The sequence below is a fragment of the Biomphalaria glabrata genome, chromosome 1 (genome assembly GCF_947242115.1).
Source record: "Biomphalaria glabrata chromosome 1, xgBioGlab47.1, whole genome shotgun sequence".
Classification (NCBI taxonomy): Eukaryota; Metazoa; Mollusca; class Gastropoda; family Planorbidae; genus Biomphalaria; species Biomphalaria glabrata.
Window position 1 is genome coordinate 70,233,624 of NC_074711.1, and position 18,151 is coordinate 70,251,774.

At 36.2% G+C, this 18,151-nt stretch overlaps 1 protein-coding gene across 6 annotated transcripts in view; it reads left to right on the top strand.

Moving 5' to 3' along the window:
- Positions 1 to 18,151, top strand: part of LOC106051477 (homer protein homolog 2-like) — a 68,073-nt gene that overhangs the window by 41,363 nt on the left and 8,559 nt on the right. For all 6 annotated transcript variants that reach the window (XM_056011688.1, XM_056011681.1, XM_056011694.1 and 3 more), the window contains 2 exons: positions 13,468 to 13,624; positions 16,913 to 17,044. In XM_056011688.1, coding sequence (XP_055867663.1) covers positions 13,468 to 13,624; positions 16,913 to 17,044 — 289 coding nt within the window. The remainder of the gene's footprint in view (positions 1 to 13,467; positions 13,625 to 16,912; positions 17,045 to 18,151) is intronic.

Sequence of the window (18,151 nt, forward strand, 5' to 3'; positions counted from 1 at the left end):
GTAACCGCATTTCAGCCATTTTGGTTTGTATTTGTCCCTCTTGGACAGTCCACATTTTTTTTGGTTCTGTTGGGCATTGAGACGTCCCAAAAAATTCCTAGGACCACTTCGCACCGGATCGTCTGTTTGTTTCAAGAGTTGAGCCCCTTTCTATCTTGTCCAAATGTCAACACATCTCTTGGAGGGAGACAATGGTAAGAATTCTGAGATTTGTGATGAGGCGATTGGTGGAAACATTTCGCTGCAGGCCATTGACCGGCGTCATTAGACATTTTCTTTTTTTTTCCCAGGTCTTATTTTTATTTCGTGTAGTACTGCTGTTCAGTTATTGTCTTGAGTCATAGAACACATAGATATGTATAGTGTAATTGATATTACCCGAGGAAAGGTAATTGTTAGCTTTTGATTTAAAAACAACAACAAAATTGAGTATTTCTTACAGCAGAATCAGTTTCCTTGGCAATATTTATTTGACTGTGGATAGGCTTAATAGTTGAGCATAGGTACATAGTCAAGACTGTAACTTAATTTGTTTTCTTCCACTAGCTGACTGCTGTGTTTATATTGTGTATTCCCAAATGAACTTGTTATTGAACTATTGCTGTCATAAGTTGTTTGTTTTTTTTGGTGCAAGACCTGAAGTGATAGACATTAGCCAGCCACTAATTCACGGATCCACATGATAGACATCAGCCAACACTAAGTGACAGATCCACATGATAGACATCGGCCAACACTAAGTGACAGATCCACATGATAGACATCAGCCAACACTAAGTGACAGATCCACATGATAGACATCAGCCAACACTAAGTGACAGATCCACATGATAGACATCAGCCAACACTAAGTGACAGATCCACATGATAGACATCAGCCAACACTAAGTGACAGATCCACATGATAGACATCAGCCAACACTAAGTGACAGATCCACATGATAGACATCAGCCAACACTAAGTGACAGATCCACATGATAGACATCAGCCAACACTAAGTGACAGATCCACATGATAGACATCAGCCAACACTAAGTGACAGATCCACATGATAGACATCGGCCAACACTAATTCACGGATCCACATGATAGACATCAGCCAACACTAAGTCACGGATCCACATGATAGATATCAGCCAACACTAAGTGACAGATCCACATGATAGACATCGGCCAACACTAAGTGACAGATCCACATGATAGACATCAGCCAACACTAAGTGACAGATCCACATGATAGATATCAGCCAACACTAAGTCACGGATCCACATGATAGATATCAGCCAACACTAAGTGACAGATCCACATGATAGACATCAGCCAACACTAAGTGACAGATCCACATGATAGACATCGGCCAACACTAATTCACGGATCCACATGATAGACATCAGCCAACACTAAGTGACAGATCCACATGATAGACATCGGCCAACACTAATTCACGGATCCACATGATAGACATCAGCCAACACTAAGTGACAGATCCACATGATAGACATCGGCTAACACTAAGTCACGGATCCACATGATAGATATCAGCCAACACTTAGTCACGGATCCACATGATAGACATCAGCCAACACTAAGTCACAGATCCACATGATAGATATCAGCCAACACTAAGTCACGGATCCACATGATAGACATCAGCCAATACCAATTCACGGATCCACATGATAGACATCAGCCAACACTAAGTCACGGATCCACAATGAATCCATGAATAGAATGTTTAAAATATGCAGTCAATAGATTAGCACCATTAATCAACAGCCACATTTTACATTGCTCTTGCTCAGTGATGCTCAAACTCAGGTCCGCGGGACATCTGGCCTGTGACGTGATGCAATCTGCCCACGGTGTATGATGAAAGCTACCAGGGTTGAAAATAGTTTGGCTCTAGAATGATATGAAACTAACAGTAGACCTCTATCTCCCATACGGATTCCTCCGTATATGAATACTGCTCTAACCATTCCATTAATTGTCCCTTTCAGTTCTATCCCCACCCCCACCCGTTCTAACAATAATATAAACGTAAATACCATTGAAAACCGATTTCACACCAAAAAAATTATCTTGTTTTCGTTGTATTGTTAAGCAAACTCCGCCGGCCACGTTCAGAACTCTTACAGGAGTTGTTTTTTAAAGTTCATATCGCCATTAGACAACCTGATGTAAATCTGTGCAACGGCATCTTGTAGTGTTTTTGAAGAATGTGGTCTTGATTTTTAAAATGAATAGTGCGTATTGTATGCACATACCTATATACTATTTTTAAAACAATTTTTCGCACCTGATAATTATATCTTTTCATCCTTTTTATTAACTCCCAAAACTGCACATTACAACACTTTTTAAGATCTAAATATTGACTATATAAATATCAAAAAAATTTAACTGTTGTTCTAGTTGCGTCTTTATTGAAGAACTACAAAGAAACATCGTTTGACCTCTTGGGCATCTTGTAATGCTAAAAATTGTAAGTGGTTGGTCTATTCACAATCATTGTAGTCAACACGCATGGTGTGACGTCATGTGTAACTCTTGCAGTCTGTGAATTACACTTGGACTCAGAGCTCCTTTGTCAACTTGTTAATTATTAATTCGTTTAATAGTGAAGTTGTTGTTTTGTTTCGTTTTGTTTTGTTCTCGATGATATTATTTTGAATCCGCCAGTTTTGAGTTCACCAGAAGATCTTGGCATGAAAGTCCAATACTTTATTCGTCTTTTTATTTCAAACTGTGATGATCTTTTCTAATTTATTTTGAATGATTTTCAAATGTCTGTGTACTGATTGATGTGCGTGTTTTCATATTTTACAAATACTGTTAATAAAAAAAAAAGTCTTACATGAACTAATGGATGTAAAAAAAAAATACAAAATTAAATGAGAGAAAAACGCAAACATTGAAAGGATGTAAGATTAGTATCCAGTATAGGTTTAGTATTCCAGCGTAAGAGAAGTATTCAGCGCTGGTAGTGGGTAAAACATCTAACTCACAAAAGGAGAAAGCATTACGTACAGCTCCAGTGATAGCACCACGATAGCAACCATTGCGTTGAACTTGTAGAGATCTAGTTGTTTAGATTATTGAATCAGACTTTGGGACAGAATTAGACAAAGCGTTTTGGAAATGTCTAGAGATGACTAGCAGAGCTTGTTGAGATCAGTGATAGAGCCTGATTCATCTTTCTTAATGTATCTCATTGTTTGGGAGGTGAATTTTAAAGGTGGATTTTACCTGCAGTTATGAGACATCGAGCCAAGTCTCTCTCTCCCCTTCCCTCTCTCCCTCCCATCTCTCTCTCTCTCTCTCTCTATTCCTCAATGCACTAAGTCTACCTGGGTCATGTTATCTGCAGGTAAACTGTCAGGCTTAAGGGTATTTTTTCTTTCAGTGAAAGGACGTTTGCGGGCAAGTTCTAGTAGTTCAATGTCTAGATCGTAGGGTGGTGTGTCAGGCAGCTCGCGTCCCTCCCCTCACCAACAGACATAAATCTAAAGTCTTGGACATTCCTCAAAGTAATTTGTATTACTGTTTAAATTATTTTAACGTGACTTTGAGTTGAGTTAAAACAGAACAAGCTGAGTTACTAACATCAGCAAAACTACCAGACTACACAGGTGTCACTGATGTCTTTTTCACTGTCTTCCAACTGATGGTTTTCACTGTCTTCCAACTGATGGTTTTCACTGTCTTCCAACTGATGGTTTTCACTGTCTTCCAACTGATGGTTTTCACTGTTAATGTCTTTGGTTGTCAAAGTTTCCATCTCACCTATTTGTCCAGTTTCTTTTCTATTCTCAGACACCTTAAGTAAGATTTTATCACGTCTATCCACCATCGCTTTGGTCTTCCACTTGTTAGTCTTCTAGACATTGTATCATTCTCTCAGCTCCCATTAGCTAATGTTAATCAATTAATGATTGAGATCTAATTATTGTCCCGTGTATTTAGTATTTAGTTAAGGGCTAATTGGCTGATACTGTCTAATGAGAAAGTCACAACACGCTGACCTTCAACCAGCAGGAAGTCTGTGTCAAAATAAACCTTTGTATATACCTAATGTCAAACAGCTCGCCGTTGGCTGCTTATGCTAAGTTTAAAACTACAATAGCCCTTTTGTTTTCTAAGTGACAGCTCTTTCTTATCAATAGATGGAGTCCGGTGATAGTTAAATGTAGAATGGAATATTGTGCTTAGATACAGGTTGTTCATTTACTGAAGACACTTGGTATTTTGTTAATATCTCGAGGTCCTTGTTATTTCGTTTATGACTCAAGACACTTGGTATTTTGTAAATATCTCGAGGTCCTTGGTATTTCGTTTATGACTCAAGACACTTGGTATTTTGTTAATATCTCGAGGTCCTTGGTATTTCGTTTATGTCTCAAGACACTTGGTATTTTGTTAATATGTCGAGGTCCTTGGTATTTCGTTTATGACTCAAGACACTTGGTATTTTGTTAATATCTCGAGGTCCTTGGTATTTCGTTTATGTCTCAAGACACTTGGTATTTTGTTAATATCTCGAGGTCATTGGTATTTCGTTTATGTCTCAAGACACTTGGTATTTTGTTAATATCTCGAGGTCCTTGGTATTTCGTTTATGACTCAAGACACTTGGTATTTTGTTAATATCTCGAGGTCCTTGGTATTTCGTTTATGTCTCAAGACACTTGGTATTTTGTTAATATCTCGAGGTCCTTGGTATTTCGTTTATGTCTCAAGACACTTGGTATTTTGTTAATATCTCGAGGTCATTGGTATTTCGTTTATGTCTCAAGACACTTGGTATTTTGTTAATATGTCGAGGTCCTTGGTATTTCGTTTATGACTCAAGACACTTGGTATTTTGTTAATATCTCGAGGTCCTTGGTATTTCGTTTATGTCTCAAGACACTTGGTATTTTGTTAATATCTCGAGGTCCTTGGTATTTCGTTTATGTCTCAAGACACTTGGTATTTTGTAAATATCTCGAGGTCCTTGGTATTTTGGTTTATGACTCAAGACACTTGGTATTTTGTTAATATCTCGAGGTCCTTGGTATTTCGTTTATGTCTCAAGACACTTGGTATTTTGTTAATATCTCGAGGTCCTTGGTATTTCGTTTATGACTCAAGACACTTGGTATTTTGTTAATATCTCGAGGTCCTTGGTATTTCGTTTATGTCTCAAGACACTTGGTATTTTGTTAATATCTCGAGGTCCTTGGTATTTCGTTTATGACTCAAGACACTTGGTATTTTGTAAATATCTCGAGGTCCTTGGTATTTCGTTTATGACTCAAGACACTTGGTATTTTGTTAATATCTCGAGGTCCTTGGTATTTCGTTTATGTCTCAAGACACTTGGTATTTTGTTAATATCTCGAGGTCCTTGGTATTTCGTTTATGACTCAAGGCACTTGGTATTTTGTAAATATCTCGAGGTCCTTGGTATTTCGTTTATGTCTCAAGACACTTGGTATTTTGTTAATATCTCGAGGTCCTTGGTATTTCGTTTATGACTCAAGACACTTGGTATTTTGTAAATATCTCGAGGTCCTTGGTATTTCGTTTATGACTCAAGACACTTGGTATTTTGTTAATATGTTGAGGTCCTTGGTATTCCGTTTGTCTCAAGACACTTGGTATTTTGTTAATATGTTGAGGTCCTTGGTATTCCGTTTATGTCTCAAGACACTTGGTATTTTGTTAATATGTTGAGGTCCTTGGTATTCCGTTTGTCTCAAGACACTTGGTATTTTGTTAATATGTTGAGGTCCTTGGTATTCCGTTTGTCTCAAGACACTTGGTATTTTGTTAATATGTTGAGGTCCTTGGTATTTCGTTTATGTCTCAAGACACTTGGTATTTTGTTAATATGTTGAGGTCCTTGGTATTCCGTTTATGTCTCAAGACACTTGGTATTTTGTTAATATGTTGAGGTCCTTGGTATTCCGTTTGTCTCAAGACACTTGGTATTTTGTTAATGTCGAGGTCCTTGGTATTTCGTTTATGTCTCAAGACACTTGGTATTTTGTTAATATCTCGAGGTCCTTGGTATTCCGTTTATGTCTCAAGACACTTGGTATTTTGTTAATATGTCGAGGTCCTTGGTATTTCGTTTATGTCTCAAGACACTTGGTATTTTGTTAATATGTTGAGGTCCTTGGTATTCCGTTTGTCTCAAGACACTTGGTATTTTGTAAATATCTCGAGGTCCTTGGTATTTCGTTTATGACTCAAGACACTTGGTATTTTGTTAATATCTCGAGGTCCTTGGTATTTCGTTTATGTCTCAAGACACTTGGTATTTTGTAAATATCTCGAGGTCCTTGGTATTTCGTTTATGACTCAAGACACTTGGTATTTTGTTAATATCTCGAGGTCCTTGGTATTTCGTTTATGTCTCAAGACACTTGGTATTTTGTTAATATCTCGAGGTCCTTGGTATTTCGTTTATGACTCAAGACACTTGGTATTTTGTAAATATCTCGAGGTCCTTGGTATTTCGTTTATGACTCAAGACACTTGGTATTTTGTTAATATCTCGAGGTCCTTGGTATTTCGTTTATGTCTCAAGACACTTGGTATTTTGTTAATATCTCGAGGTCCTTGGTATTTCGTTTATGACTCAAGACACTTGGTATTTTGTAAATATCTCGAGGTCCTTGGTATTTCGTTTATGTCTCAAGACACTTGGTATTTTGTTAATATCTCGAGGTCCTTGGTATTTCGTTTATGACTCAAGACACTTGGTATTTTGTAAATATCTCGAGGTCCTTGGTATTTCGTTTATGACTCAAGACACTTGGTATTTTGTTAATATGTTGAGGTCTTTGGTATTCCGTTTGTCTCAAGACACTTGGTATTTTGTTAATATGTTGAGGTCCTTGGTATTCCGTTTATGTCTCAAGACACTTGGTATTTTGTTAATATGTTGAGGTGCTTGGTATTCCGTTTGTCTCAAGACACTTGGTATTTTGTTAATATGTTGAGGTCCTTGGTATTCCGTTTGTCTCAAGACACTTGGTATTTTGTTAATATGTTGAGGTCCTTGGTATTTCGTTTATGTCTCAAGACACTTGGTATTTTGTTAATATGTTGAGGTCCTTGGTATTCCGTTTATGTCTCAAGACACTTGGTATTTTGTTAATATGTTGAGGTCCTTGGTATTCCGTTTGTCTCAAGACACTTGGTATTTTGTTAATGTCGAGGTCCTTGGTATTTCGTTTATGTCTCAAGACACTTGGTATTTTGTTAATATCTCGAGGTCCTTGGTATTCCGTTTATGTCTCAAGACACTTGGTATTTTGTTAATATGTCGAGGTCCTTGGTATTTCGTTTATGTCTCAAGACACTTGGTATTTTGTTAATATGTTGAGGTCCTTGGTATTCCGTTTGTCTCAAGACACTTGGTATTTTGTAAATATCTCGAGGTCCTTGGTATTTCGTTTATGACTCAAGACACTTGGTATTTTGTTAATATCTCGAGGTCCTTGGTATTTCGTTTATGTCTCAAGACACTTGGTATTTTGTTAATATCTCGAGGTCCTTGGTATTTCGTTTATGACTCAAGACACTTGGTATTTTGTAAATATCTCGAGGTCCTTGGTATTTCGTTTATGTCTCAAGACACTTGGTATTTTGTTAATATCTCGAGGTCCTTGGTATTTCGTTTATGACTCAAGACACTTGGTATTTTGTAAATATCTCGAGTTCCTTGGTATTTCGTTTATGACTCAAGACACTTGGTATTTTGTTAATATGTTGAGGTCCTTGGTATTCCGTTTGTCTCAAGACACTTGGTATTTTGTTAATATGTTGAGGTCCTTGGTATTCCGTTTATGTCTCAAGACACTTGGTATTTTGTTAATATGTTGAGGTCCTTGGTATTCCGTTTGTCTCAAGACACTTGGTATTTTGTTAATATGTTAAGGTCCTTGGTATTCCGTTTGTCTCAAGACACTTGGTATTTTGTTAATATGTTGAGGTCCTTGGTATTCCGTTTATGTCTCAAGACACTTGGTATTTTGTTAATATGTTGAGGTCCTTGGTATTCCGTTTGTCTCAAGACACTTGGTATTTTGTTAATGTCGAGGTCCTTGGTATTTCGTTTATGTCTCAAGACACTTGGTATTTTGTTAATATCTCGAGGTCCTTGGTATTCCGTTTATGTCTCAAGACACTTGGTATTTTGTTAATATGTCGAGGTCCTTGGTATTTCGTTTATGTCTCAAGACACTTGGTATTTTGTTAATATGTTGAGGTCCTTGGTATTCCGTTTGTCTCAAGACACTTGGTATTTTGTTAATATCTCGAGGTCCTTGGTATTCCGTTTATGTCTCAAGACACTTGGTATTTTGTTAATATGTTGAGGTCCTTGGTATTTCGTTTATGTCTCAAGACACTTGGTATTTTGTAAATATCTCGAGGTCCTTGGTATTTCGTTTATGACTCAAGACACTTGGTATTTTGTTAATATCTCGAGGTCCTTGGTATTTCGTTTATGACTCAAGACACTTGGTATTTTGTTAATATGTTGAGGTCCTTGGTATTCCGTTTGTCTCAAGACACTTGGTATTTTGTTAATATGTTGAGGTCCTTGGTATTTCGTTTATGTCTCAAGACACTTGGTATTTTGTTAATATGTTGAGGTCCTTGGTATTCCGTTTATGTCTCAAGACACTTGGTATTTTGTTAATATGTTGAGGTCCTTGGTATTCCGTTTGTCTCAAGACACTTGGTATTTTGTTAATATGTTGAGGTCCTTGGTATTCCGTTTATGTCTCAAGACACTTGGTATTTTGTTAATATGTTGAGGTCCTTGGTATTCCGTTTGTCTCAAGACACTTGGTATTTTGTTAATATGTTGAGGTCCTTGGTATTCCGTTTGTCTCAAGACACTTGGTATTTTGTTAATATGTTGAGGTCCTTGGTATTTCGTTTATGTCTCAAGACACTTGGTATTTTGTTCATGTCTCAAGACGCTTGCTATTCTGTTAATGTTTCAAGACACTTGCTATTTTGTTAATGTCTCAAGACACTTGCTATTCTGTTAATGTCTCGAGACACTTGCTTTTTGTATATATCGTTGTCTACCTAATGCATCAAGTATTCATTAGTCAAGATCTTGTTATAGCGATGGCTAGTTGGTTATATGCTCGTAGTTCAAATCCTGTTACATCCACTTGACCACCTTTCACTCCAACAATGGGACTTTAAATTTATCCAGATTCGTTCTTGAATGAATGGTTGCATTTAAAAAAAAAAACCTGTATGGTTTGATACATGCTTAATCAGACGTTATTTGTTGTGGATTCTAACGCTATAAAGAAATGAGCGTGTCTGGTATAACAGAACTCGAAACTAAATTAAGCTCACTTTATCCAAATATTTATAACCCAAAAGCACTCACTCACTGACTCAGCCACTGACTTATTCTCCCACTTTGGGGCGGTAAAATTGTTTGCAATTTTAATTTTTTTTTGCTTGTAGAACGACTAGGTCATCACATTTCACGTTCAATGACGTCTGCTACACCGGTCAGCTCCTAATTTACTTTGATTTTGTTGTTCCACTTCGAGTTTGAGGCAAACAGTTCATTTCTTTTCCTTGAGACACCAAGTTTAATAAGCAACGCGTGTGTTGGGACTCAATTGTGAAATGGGAATGTCTATACAATGTGTACCTTTGAGAAGGCAAAGCAAAAGTATTTTTGAATCAATTACTTGCTCTATAACTGAGTAGTTAGAAAATGGCTAATTATTATATTATATACAATATATACAAATTGTACATATATACATGGAGGATGCCTCTAGAGGGAGGCCTTTATGTGCATAAAGGTAGGCCTATGTGTGGGTAAAGGGAGGCCTATGTGTGGGTAAAGGTAGGCCTATGTGTGGGTAAAGGGAGGCCTATGTGTGGGTAAAGGGAGGCCTATGTGTGGGTAAAGGGAGGCCTATGTGTGGGTAAAGGGAGGCCTATGTGTGCATAAAGGGAGACCTATGTGTGCATAAAGGGAGGCCTATGTGTGGATAAAGGGAGACCTATGTGTGCATAAAGGGAGGCCTATGTGTGCATAAAGGGAGGCCTATGTGTGGATAAAGGGAGACCTATGTGTGCATAAAGGGAGGCCTATGTGTGGATAAAGGGAGACCTATGTGTGCATAAAGAGAGACCTATGTGTGCATAAAGAGAGACCTATGTGTGCATAAAGGGAGACCTATGTGTGCATAAAGGGAGGCCTATATAGTGAGAGAGGGCTAAGAGGGAAACATTTGATCCTTATGGATTACAATCTTGTGAGAAAAAAGGGGGCGCGGTATCTTTATCTAATTATTCCATGGAAGGAGTTCAACAAATATCTATAGAAATATATTTAAAATATATTTATCATCCTTAAGTTCGGCTAGAATTCGCGGGCCTTAAGTTTGTAATTGTGGTGATGCTAAACTTTCATCACACTTCCATTTCAACTTGCCTGAAATCAAATGGTTGTACCAACTTAGTCAACGTAGCTCAAGCACAGACGGTTGGTTTGATGTCAGATAGTTTGGAAATAAGTTTCATCTAGTTTGTTAGATATCAGAGCGTCTATACACTATAGCTTCGTTGAACATATGGTTGATATCAGACGCTTCTTAACTTTCTAAAATACCTATTATTAGTACGGTAGTCCTAATATCAAACATAAAGTCATTTAGCAATGAGTCTTCTCATATCAGATATTATTAAACTTAGTTTGGCTATTAAAAAGATTAATGATTTAAACAGCAGCAGATTATTCTATTTGTTTCGTGACTTCTTGGGATAACAATGAGGGCTAATCATAGTCCAGACATACTTTTTACTGACACTAAAATATGTTTCATTCCTAGTCTCTAGTTTCATTATTGATTCGGACTAGCCTATATTTGTCACTCGGATGGTCCTGTTTATTTATTCTTTCAATGAGCGAATGTTGTAATTTTCTTAGAAAATGTATTATCATTGTGTCTGTTCATTGTGTGTGTTCATTGTGTCTGTTCATTGTGTGTGTTCATTGTGTCTGTTCATTGATTAATTTATAAGAATGTTTGGAAATGAAAACTGTCTCTTAACAAACTCATCTTACAATTTATTTTATTTCTTGCAAAGCTTATAGTAACTCAGTCTCTCTGTTTATCTGTCTGGCAAAACGTTTGTACACGTTATTTCTCCCACACCTTATCTCGGATTAAGATGAAATTTTGCATAATTATTTTCTGTACAAGAATCAATATTTAAAAAAAAAAGCCAAATAGTTAATTAATTATTTTGTTTGGTATCGAACAAGTGAAAGAAATTGTACTTTATTGATGTGGCGGCATAAGTTGAACTAGTTTTTGTAAAGAATTAAGTCATTTGAAACTAACAAAAGAGAACTATAAAACCTTCTATTTTCACAAGCACTTCCCTGGCACAGTGGTTCCTGTGTTCCCATGAGGAGACTTAGCCGTACCACATTAGTATAAAAATGCATTAAAAAGCTATCACGTAACATTCACACATTCTCTTCCTCCCCCCCCCCCTCCCTTTCTGAACTGGTCCAGACAAGTGATAGGATCATTGCCATTGAGAAAACTAAAAGCATAAATATCGCTAAACAAAAAAAAAAAAACAACAATTGGTACAACTTCTAATCGCGCGGATATATTAGTGTTAGTCTAGATCTATTACAAATTTAATTACATGACTGATCCAAACTAATGGATATAATTACACTTAATATACGCTTTTTTTTTAAAGTATTTTTTTATTTTCTTGTTATAAGTTGTCTTGTCTTCTTTTTGAGCTGATATTCTCTACTATAGATCTTGAATTGGATTTCCTTTATTTTTTTCAGAATTTGTCATATCTTCATTTAGAGTGTACGTTCTCTCTTGTAGATCTAAATTTAGTGGTTGGACTAAACAGTGGATAAGTAAAATCAGAGCACCTTTGTTCTAAGAATCTTGGTTCTCTACTTTCTTTGAAGTGGCGATAGAGTTGCATACCATGCGGGTGGGCGCCCGGAGTTCTATTTGTTTAGTGTAAAGTTGCATCATCACCTGTGATCAGTGGGTCGTGCTGAGATACACCAGGTGCTGACACCTGTGATGTAAGGTAGATGTTACAGAGAGCAGTTAGAGCTGACCTCATCACTAGAACATTAAATGAATACAGCACATGGACAGTGCCACCAACAGCAGCACGATGTTTTAATGATACATTCAACAGTCATCTACCAGTACCAGAATGTACTGTGCAGACATTGCCATCTCTATGTGTATGTGAGAAATTAAGATAACAGCTTCTTGCTTCAAAATGAGTTTCTGTTAGTAGCTAAGATTAGATGCACTTTGATTCTCTGTGTACCAACTCATGTCAGTTTAGATTGTTTTGTTCTTATCTCAAACATTGTCAAGGAATTGGTATGACATAGTGCTGTATGGTCACAATGTTTTTGTTTGGTCTATGTTCTTATTTAATGTCCATCTGCAATTAGCTGAGAAACAAACAAAAAAGTAGTGAATTGTTTTGTGGTCTTTAGAATGGTTGAACCAAGTGTAACTGAGTTGAAGTATAAAGTTCCTGTTGAATATTTCTAAGTAGTCAGTCAGTTGTGATGCAATGTTTGCTTCTTTGTTGACTTAATCTTTTGGAATTTCCTTTATTTTCTCATTAATTTGAGAAGGATTTATGATGACATTGTCAGCATGAGAAAAGTCACCCATAGATCATACTTTCAAGATATTGCCTGGGTGTCTCTAAGTTCAGTTGACAGCTTGATCAGATTTGTGAATTGAACTTTGTTGATCTCTAGTTTGGCTATAGGCTTAACCTTCTCAAAGTTTGTTGGATCTGGGCCAACATTTAGAAACAATGTCTACCATAATAAATCATTCACCCATTCTTGAAGGAATAGAGGGATGGTCTTATTTGCATAAGTGAATTTTTTGTTCACACAAGTTTGTGGGAACTGTTAAGTTGCAGGGTTGTTTTGTTTTTTTTGTTATTTATTTCTCAGACCTTTGTTAAACAGATCCTGGATTCCCTGTGACCTTGTGTAATCTTAAAAAATATGCAGCATTACATTTGGTACCAACTCAGGAAAACCAAAAGTGGAAATCCAAAACCCTTAAGGCTACACTTATGCTTCATCTTTAAATGTTTCTACTGTAGCATTAGCTGTAGGATTTTTAAATCAGTATTAGGCTGAAGGGCTCAGCAAAGCTCTTGGCTTTCTACAGGCAGTCACTGTCATCTGTTTGTCTTTCAGTAGGCTTAGAGGCTAAACTACACAATCAGACCAGATGTTGGACACAAAACTTATCAATTTGGCTAACCGAGACATTTGTGATCAAACCAATTTTTGCATGCACTTAAAATGTGTGTATAGTTACTAGGATAAAAAAAATTTAATCAGTATTTTTGTTATATAGCTTTTTTTTTTTAAATCATGCAGGGAACAGCCCATCTTCACTACACAGGCCCATGTGTTTCAAATTGATGCTGGCACCAAGAAAGATTGGGTCCAAGCCAGCAAGAACTCTGTCAGTGTCTCTTTCTACTATGACAACACTAGAAACACTTACAGAATCATTAGTGTGGATGGGTCAAAGGTGAGTTCATAGCTGTAAACTTTGACCCTCAGTCATTAAATGTTAGCTCTGTGATGACTTACACACAAATATACATGTCAACAAGCTAAAAGCTTGTATCCTACCTTATACTAGAAAATAAAAATCTTTGTATTTTAATCAGATAATATTACATTTGTCATACTTGTGATATGCTAGTTTTTTATCAGATAATACTAGATTTGTCAATTTGAATCAGTGGATAAATAGATTTGTTCTACTTGTGATATGCTTGTTTTTTTCAGGTAATTCTAAATTTGTCAATTTGAATCAGATGATAAATAGATTTGTTCTACTTGTGATATTATATGCTAGAAACTTTCTTGTTGTTTTTTTCTCTTTCATACAAAATTTCTTTTTCTTGCTATAAAAAAATGAAATAATAGATTGTCAGAGTCTGAAGTGCTGAAATATTTGAACAAGGGGTAGATAATTCGATGATAACTGTCTTGTTTGCCAAGACTATTTACTCTTGTATAGTCAATAATATATCTTGGAGTGTTATTTTAGGAGTACTACTGCTCATTCTGGTTAGTAACTAATTGAATTCTTACTACTGCCCAAATTTTGATTTCTTATTTTATGAATATTTTTACCAGTCACTTTTTACAAAGCTTATAGAAACTCACTCTGTCTGTCTGTCTGTCTGTATGGTAAAAAGTTTGTACACCTTATTTCTCTCACATCCAAGCTTGGATAAGGCTGAAATTTTGCACAATTATTTCTTTTACCTGACAACACTTAGACTTAGGTCCTCCCGTGCCGTTGGGCGCATTGGGCGGCAAGCTGTCTCCATAAAGATCTGTCACTGTCTGAAGCCTCCTCCCACCTGGTGTCCACTGTTCTGAGGTCCTCCATGAAGGTGTGTCGCCAAGTAATACGAGGACGTCCCTGTTTGCGCTTTCCACGTTTTGGCTTCCATGTTATCGCAACTCTTGGTGTGCGTAATTCATTTTGATTAGAACATGTCCCGCAAACTTCATGCGCCACTCAGTCACAATCTCACTAAGTGTTCGACTCCCAGTTCAGCATAGGATTTCCTTGTTTGAGACCAGATCGCTGACTCCCAAAATCCGTCTCAGCCATCTCTGTTGAGCCACATTTAGTCTTTTCTCAATTTTGACAGATGACTTCCATGTCTCACATGCATATGTAGCAGTTGGAATGAGGATTGTGTTGAGAAGGTGTATTTTGGTCTCGAGTCCAATGGCTTGGCTAGTCCAAATAGCCTGCAGCCTTTGGAAAATGCTCCCTGCCTTTCCTATTCGGCACGCTACATCGTGGTAAGCATCTCCATCATTTGTTATGATGCTGCCAAGGTACGTGAACTTGTCCAGCTCTTTAAGCTTTGACTCGCCAAGTCTGACGGGGACACCCTCTGCCTTATATTCCATTCGCATAATTTTAGTCTTATCCAAGTTTATGTGGAGGCCAATTTTGGGTGCCTCTCTGCCTAGGCTCTCCGTCATTTCTTGAATGCATTTATTTGTAGCCCAGAGTAGTGCAACATCATCAGCAAAGTCCAAGTTCGTCAATCGGAGTTGTTCACGCCATGGAATACCAAAGGGAGTTTGATTCATTGCTCTCCTCATTATGTAGTCGATGGCTAGGAGGAAAAGGAAGGGAGATAAGATGCACACCTGTCTCACACCTGTCTCGATTGTAAAAAACTCTGTTGTTCCCTCTTCTGTTTTAATGCAGCAACTAGACTGACTGTAAAGGTGTCGTAGGATCTGGACGAATTTTTCTGGGATGCCGTATTCTCTAACTATTTTCCATAGTGATTCTCGGTGGACACTATCATCCGCTTTTTTGAAGTCCACAAAACTGATCGTTAGCCGTTGTTGGTACTCAAGACTCTGTTGTATGATATTTCATAGAACGAAAATCTGCTCTGTACATGATCTGCCTCTTCGGCAGAGGCAGATCATGTACCTGACAACACAAGAATCAATAAAAAAAAAGATTAATCAATTAGTTAATGAACTATTGGTAATTAATTATTATGTTTAGTATCTTGAATAAGGGAAAGAAATTGTACTTGACAGATGTGGTGGTATAAGTTGAATTTGTCCCCTTGAGTACTCTTGAGCCCTGAATGAACTTCTTCTTTTTTTTTTTCATTAAAAAAACGATCATGTAAACATTCACAAAGATACCACCTTCTTCCCTCCCCTTTCACAACTGGTCGAGACACGTGATAAGGATCATAAGGCATTGAGAAAGCTAAACAAAAACTATTGGTAAAAATAAATAATAACGTGACTGATCCAAACTAATTGATACAATTACACTTAATATAAGCTTTGTTTTTAAATAATTTTTTAAAAATGTTTTCTTGTTCAATATACATTCACCCCAATACCATTTTTATGCCACATATATATGCAAAGAAGAAAATGGGGGGAAAAAATTGAACACCACACAAGCACAAAGTGTATTTTGCTCACAGCACAGTGTACATAGTATATTACTTTGATTCCCATATCATTCTATAAGTATATATTCTATATGTAATTAGAAAAAAAAATTTAAAGTCTCGTTTGGTAATTTCAATGGATTATTTGTCGATTCCAATGATGTATTCTTAGATCGCAAAATCATTGATAAACTTAGAATGGGTCACAAATCATCACTAGTGTCCCAACAAGACTAGCAAGACTTAAGTACACTTGCAACACAAAAAATAACCATTTCAATGTTTGTGTTTAAAAACAACATCTAGTTGAGCTACAACCAAAAGAAGCCTGTATGTCTCAATGTTTTAATTTAGGCTTAAGCTAAAACTAATCTAGGACTAGGTGTATACTTTTAAATCTAATAAGTTTCAACGTACACTTTAATTTAATATTCCAACCATTCAACAAGTTGACCTGAAATTTAGGACAACCTCAAGACTTTCCATTCAAAACTTAAGCCAATAAAAAAGTTGACTTGGACTAAAATAATCTCAAGACATTCCTTTTAAAATATAAAGCAAGAGAAAGGAAACTAATCTCTTTTATTGGAATATATGAAAGATTAAAACAGCAATATTGCAAGACCAATAATTTTTGGATTTTACTGGCTGAACATTTAATGATATGGACGGAGCCTTTCCCTTTTCATTTACTGCAAAGTTCAATCTCCATTTGGTGGTTTGGATTGGTTTGTACTTTTGGTTTCTCATACAGTTCAAAAGTCAATTTTTTTTTTAAATAGGCAGTCACACTATCTGTTTTAAACATTGTATTCATGTCTAATACTCAATGTGATGTCATCTTTTTGCAGGCCATTGTCAATAGCACTATCACACCCAACATGGTTTTCACAAAAACCTCACAAAAGTTTGGCCAGTGGTCAGATCCAAGAGCAAACACTGTGTATGGCTTGGGGTTCTCTAGTGAACAAGAACTAACAAAAGTAAGTTGACTCCTGCTTTAAGTATAGATTCTGTAACTACCTTACTTATTAATAATTTAATAAAAATAAAATATGAAATAAATGTGACTCTAGCTTCAAGCTTCATCTCTCTCAATAAATATTAAGGAAACTTGTCAGACGTTTAGTAATCAATAATACATCCAGAAAATGTTGCACCTAGTGATGGAAGGAAAGAGAATGGAATCCCTGGCAATGTAGTAACTAGCCAAATATTTGTCTGCCACTTGAGAGAATGTATAAAGCATTCAGTTTTTATTGGGGAAATAATTAAGACATGGCTAAATATAGTTTTTAAAATTATGTTTTACAGAAGTTGTAAAGAAACAACAATATATAAGGGTTCAAAAAAAAAAAACCACCAAATAAAAATTAAACCGAAAGGAAAAAGTTTTATAGTTTCATTAATGAGGTAGTTCCTTATTTCTGACCTACTTTAACCAAAGTCACGTGATTGTTGGACAACAAAGAGGAGAATGGCCTTGTCTTCCTAAATTTCCATTGCTGTTGCTCCTCTATTTTTACGAAATTTTACATTTACAAACATTTTAAAATATTCAGAGTACATCAACAAACTCCCTGAATGTTCAAATAACTTTACGAATGTTTTCATAAAGGGCCAAGAACTGTTTAAGGATGGGTTTAAATTATCAATGATATTTCCTTTATAGTCCACAACAAGCGTCAACACATTGCCGATGATACATTCACATACAGAAAAAGATGTTTTTACAAACGTTCTTGTAAGATTAAAAAAAAAGCTTGGTATAAACTACACAAAACACACACACACACACACACACATATATATATATATATATATATATATATATATATATATATATATAGAGAGAGAGAGAGAGAGAGAGAGAGAGAGGCCTATATATGGGATAATATGCATATTAGTTGAAACATTGTTATTTTCATAAACTTCAGCTATTTTTTAACGTTATATATTTCATATTCCGGTTATTGTGTTGGATACATGATGTATTATTATGTTATTAAAAGTTCTATCATTTTTAAGAAATTCACAAAATGTTACATTAAAGTTTCAAAAATGCGTTGACGAAAAAGATCTAGATCTAT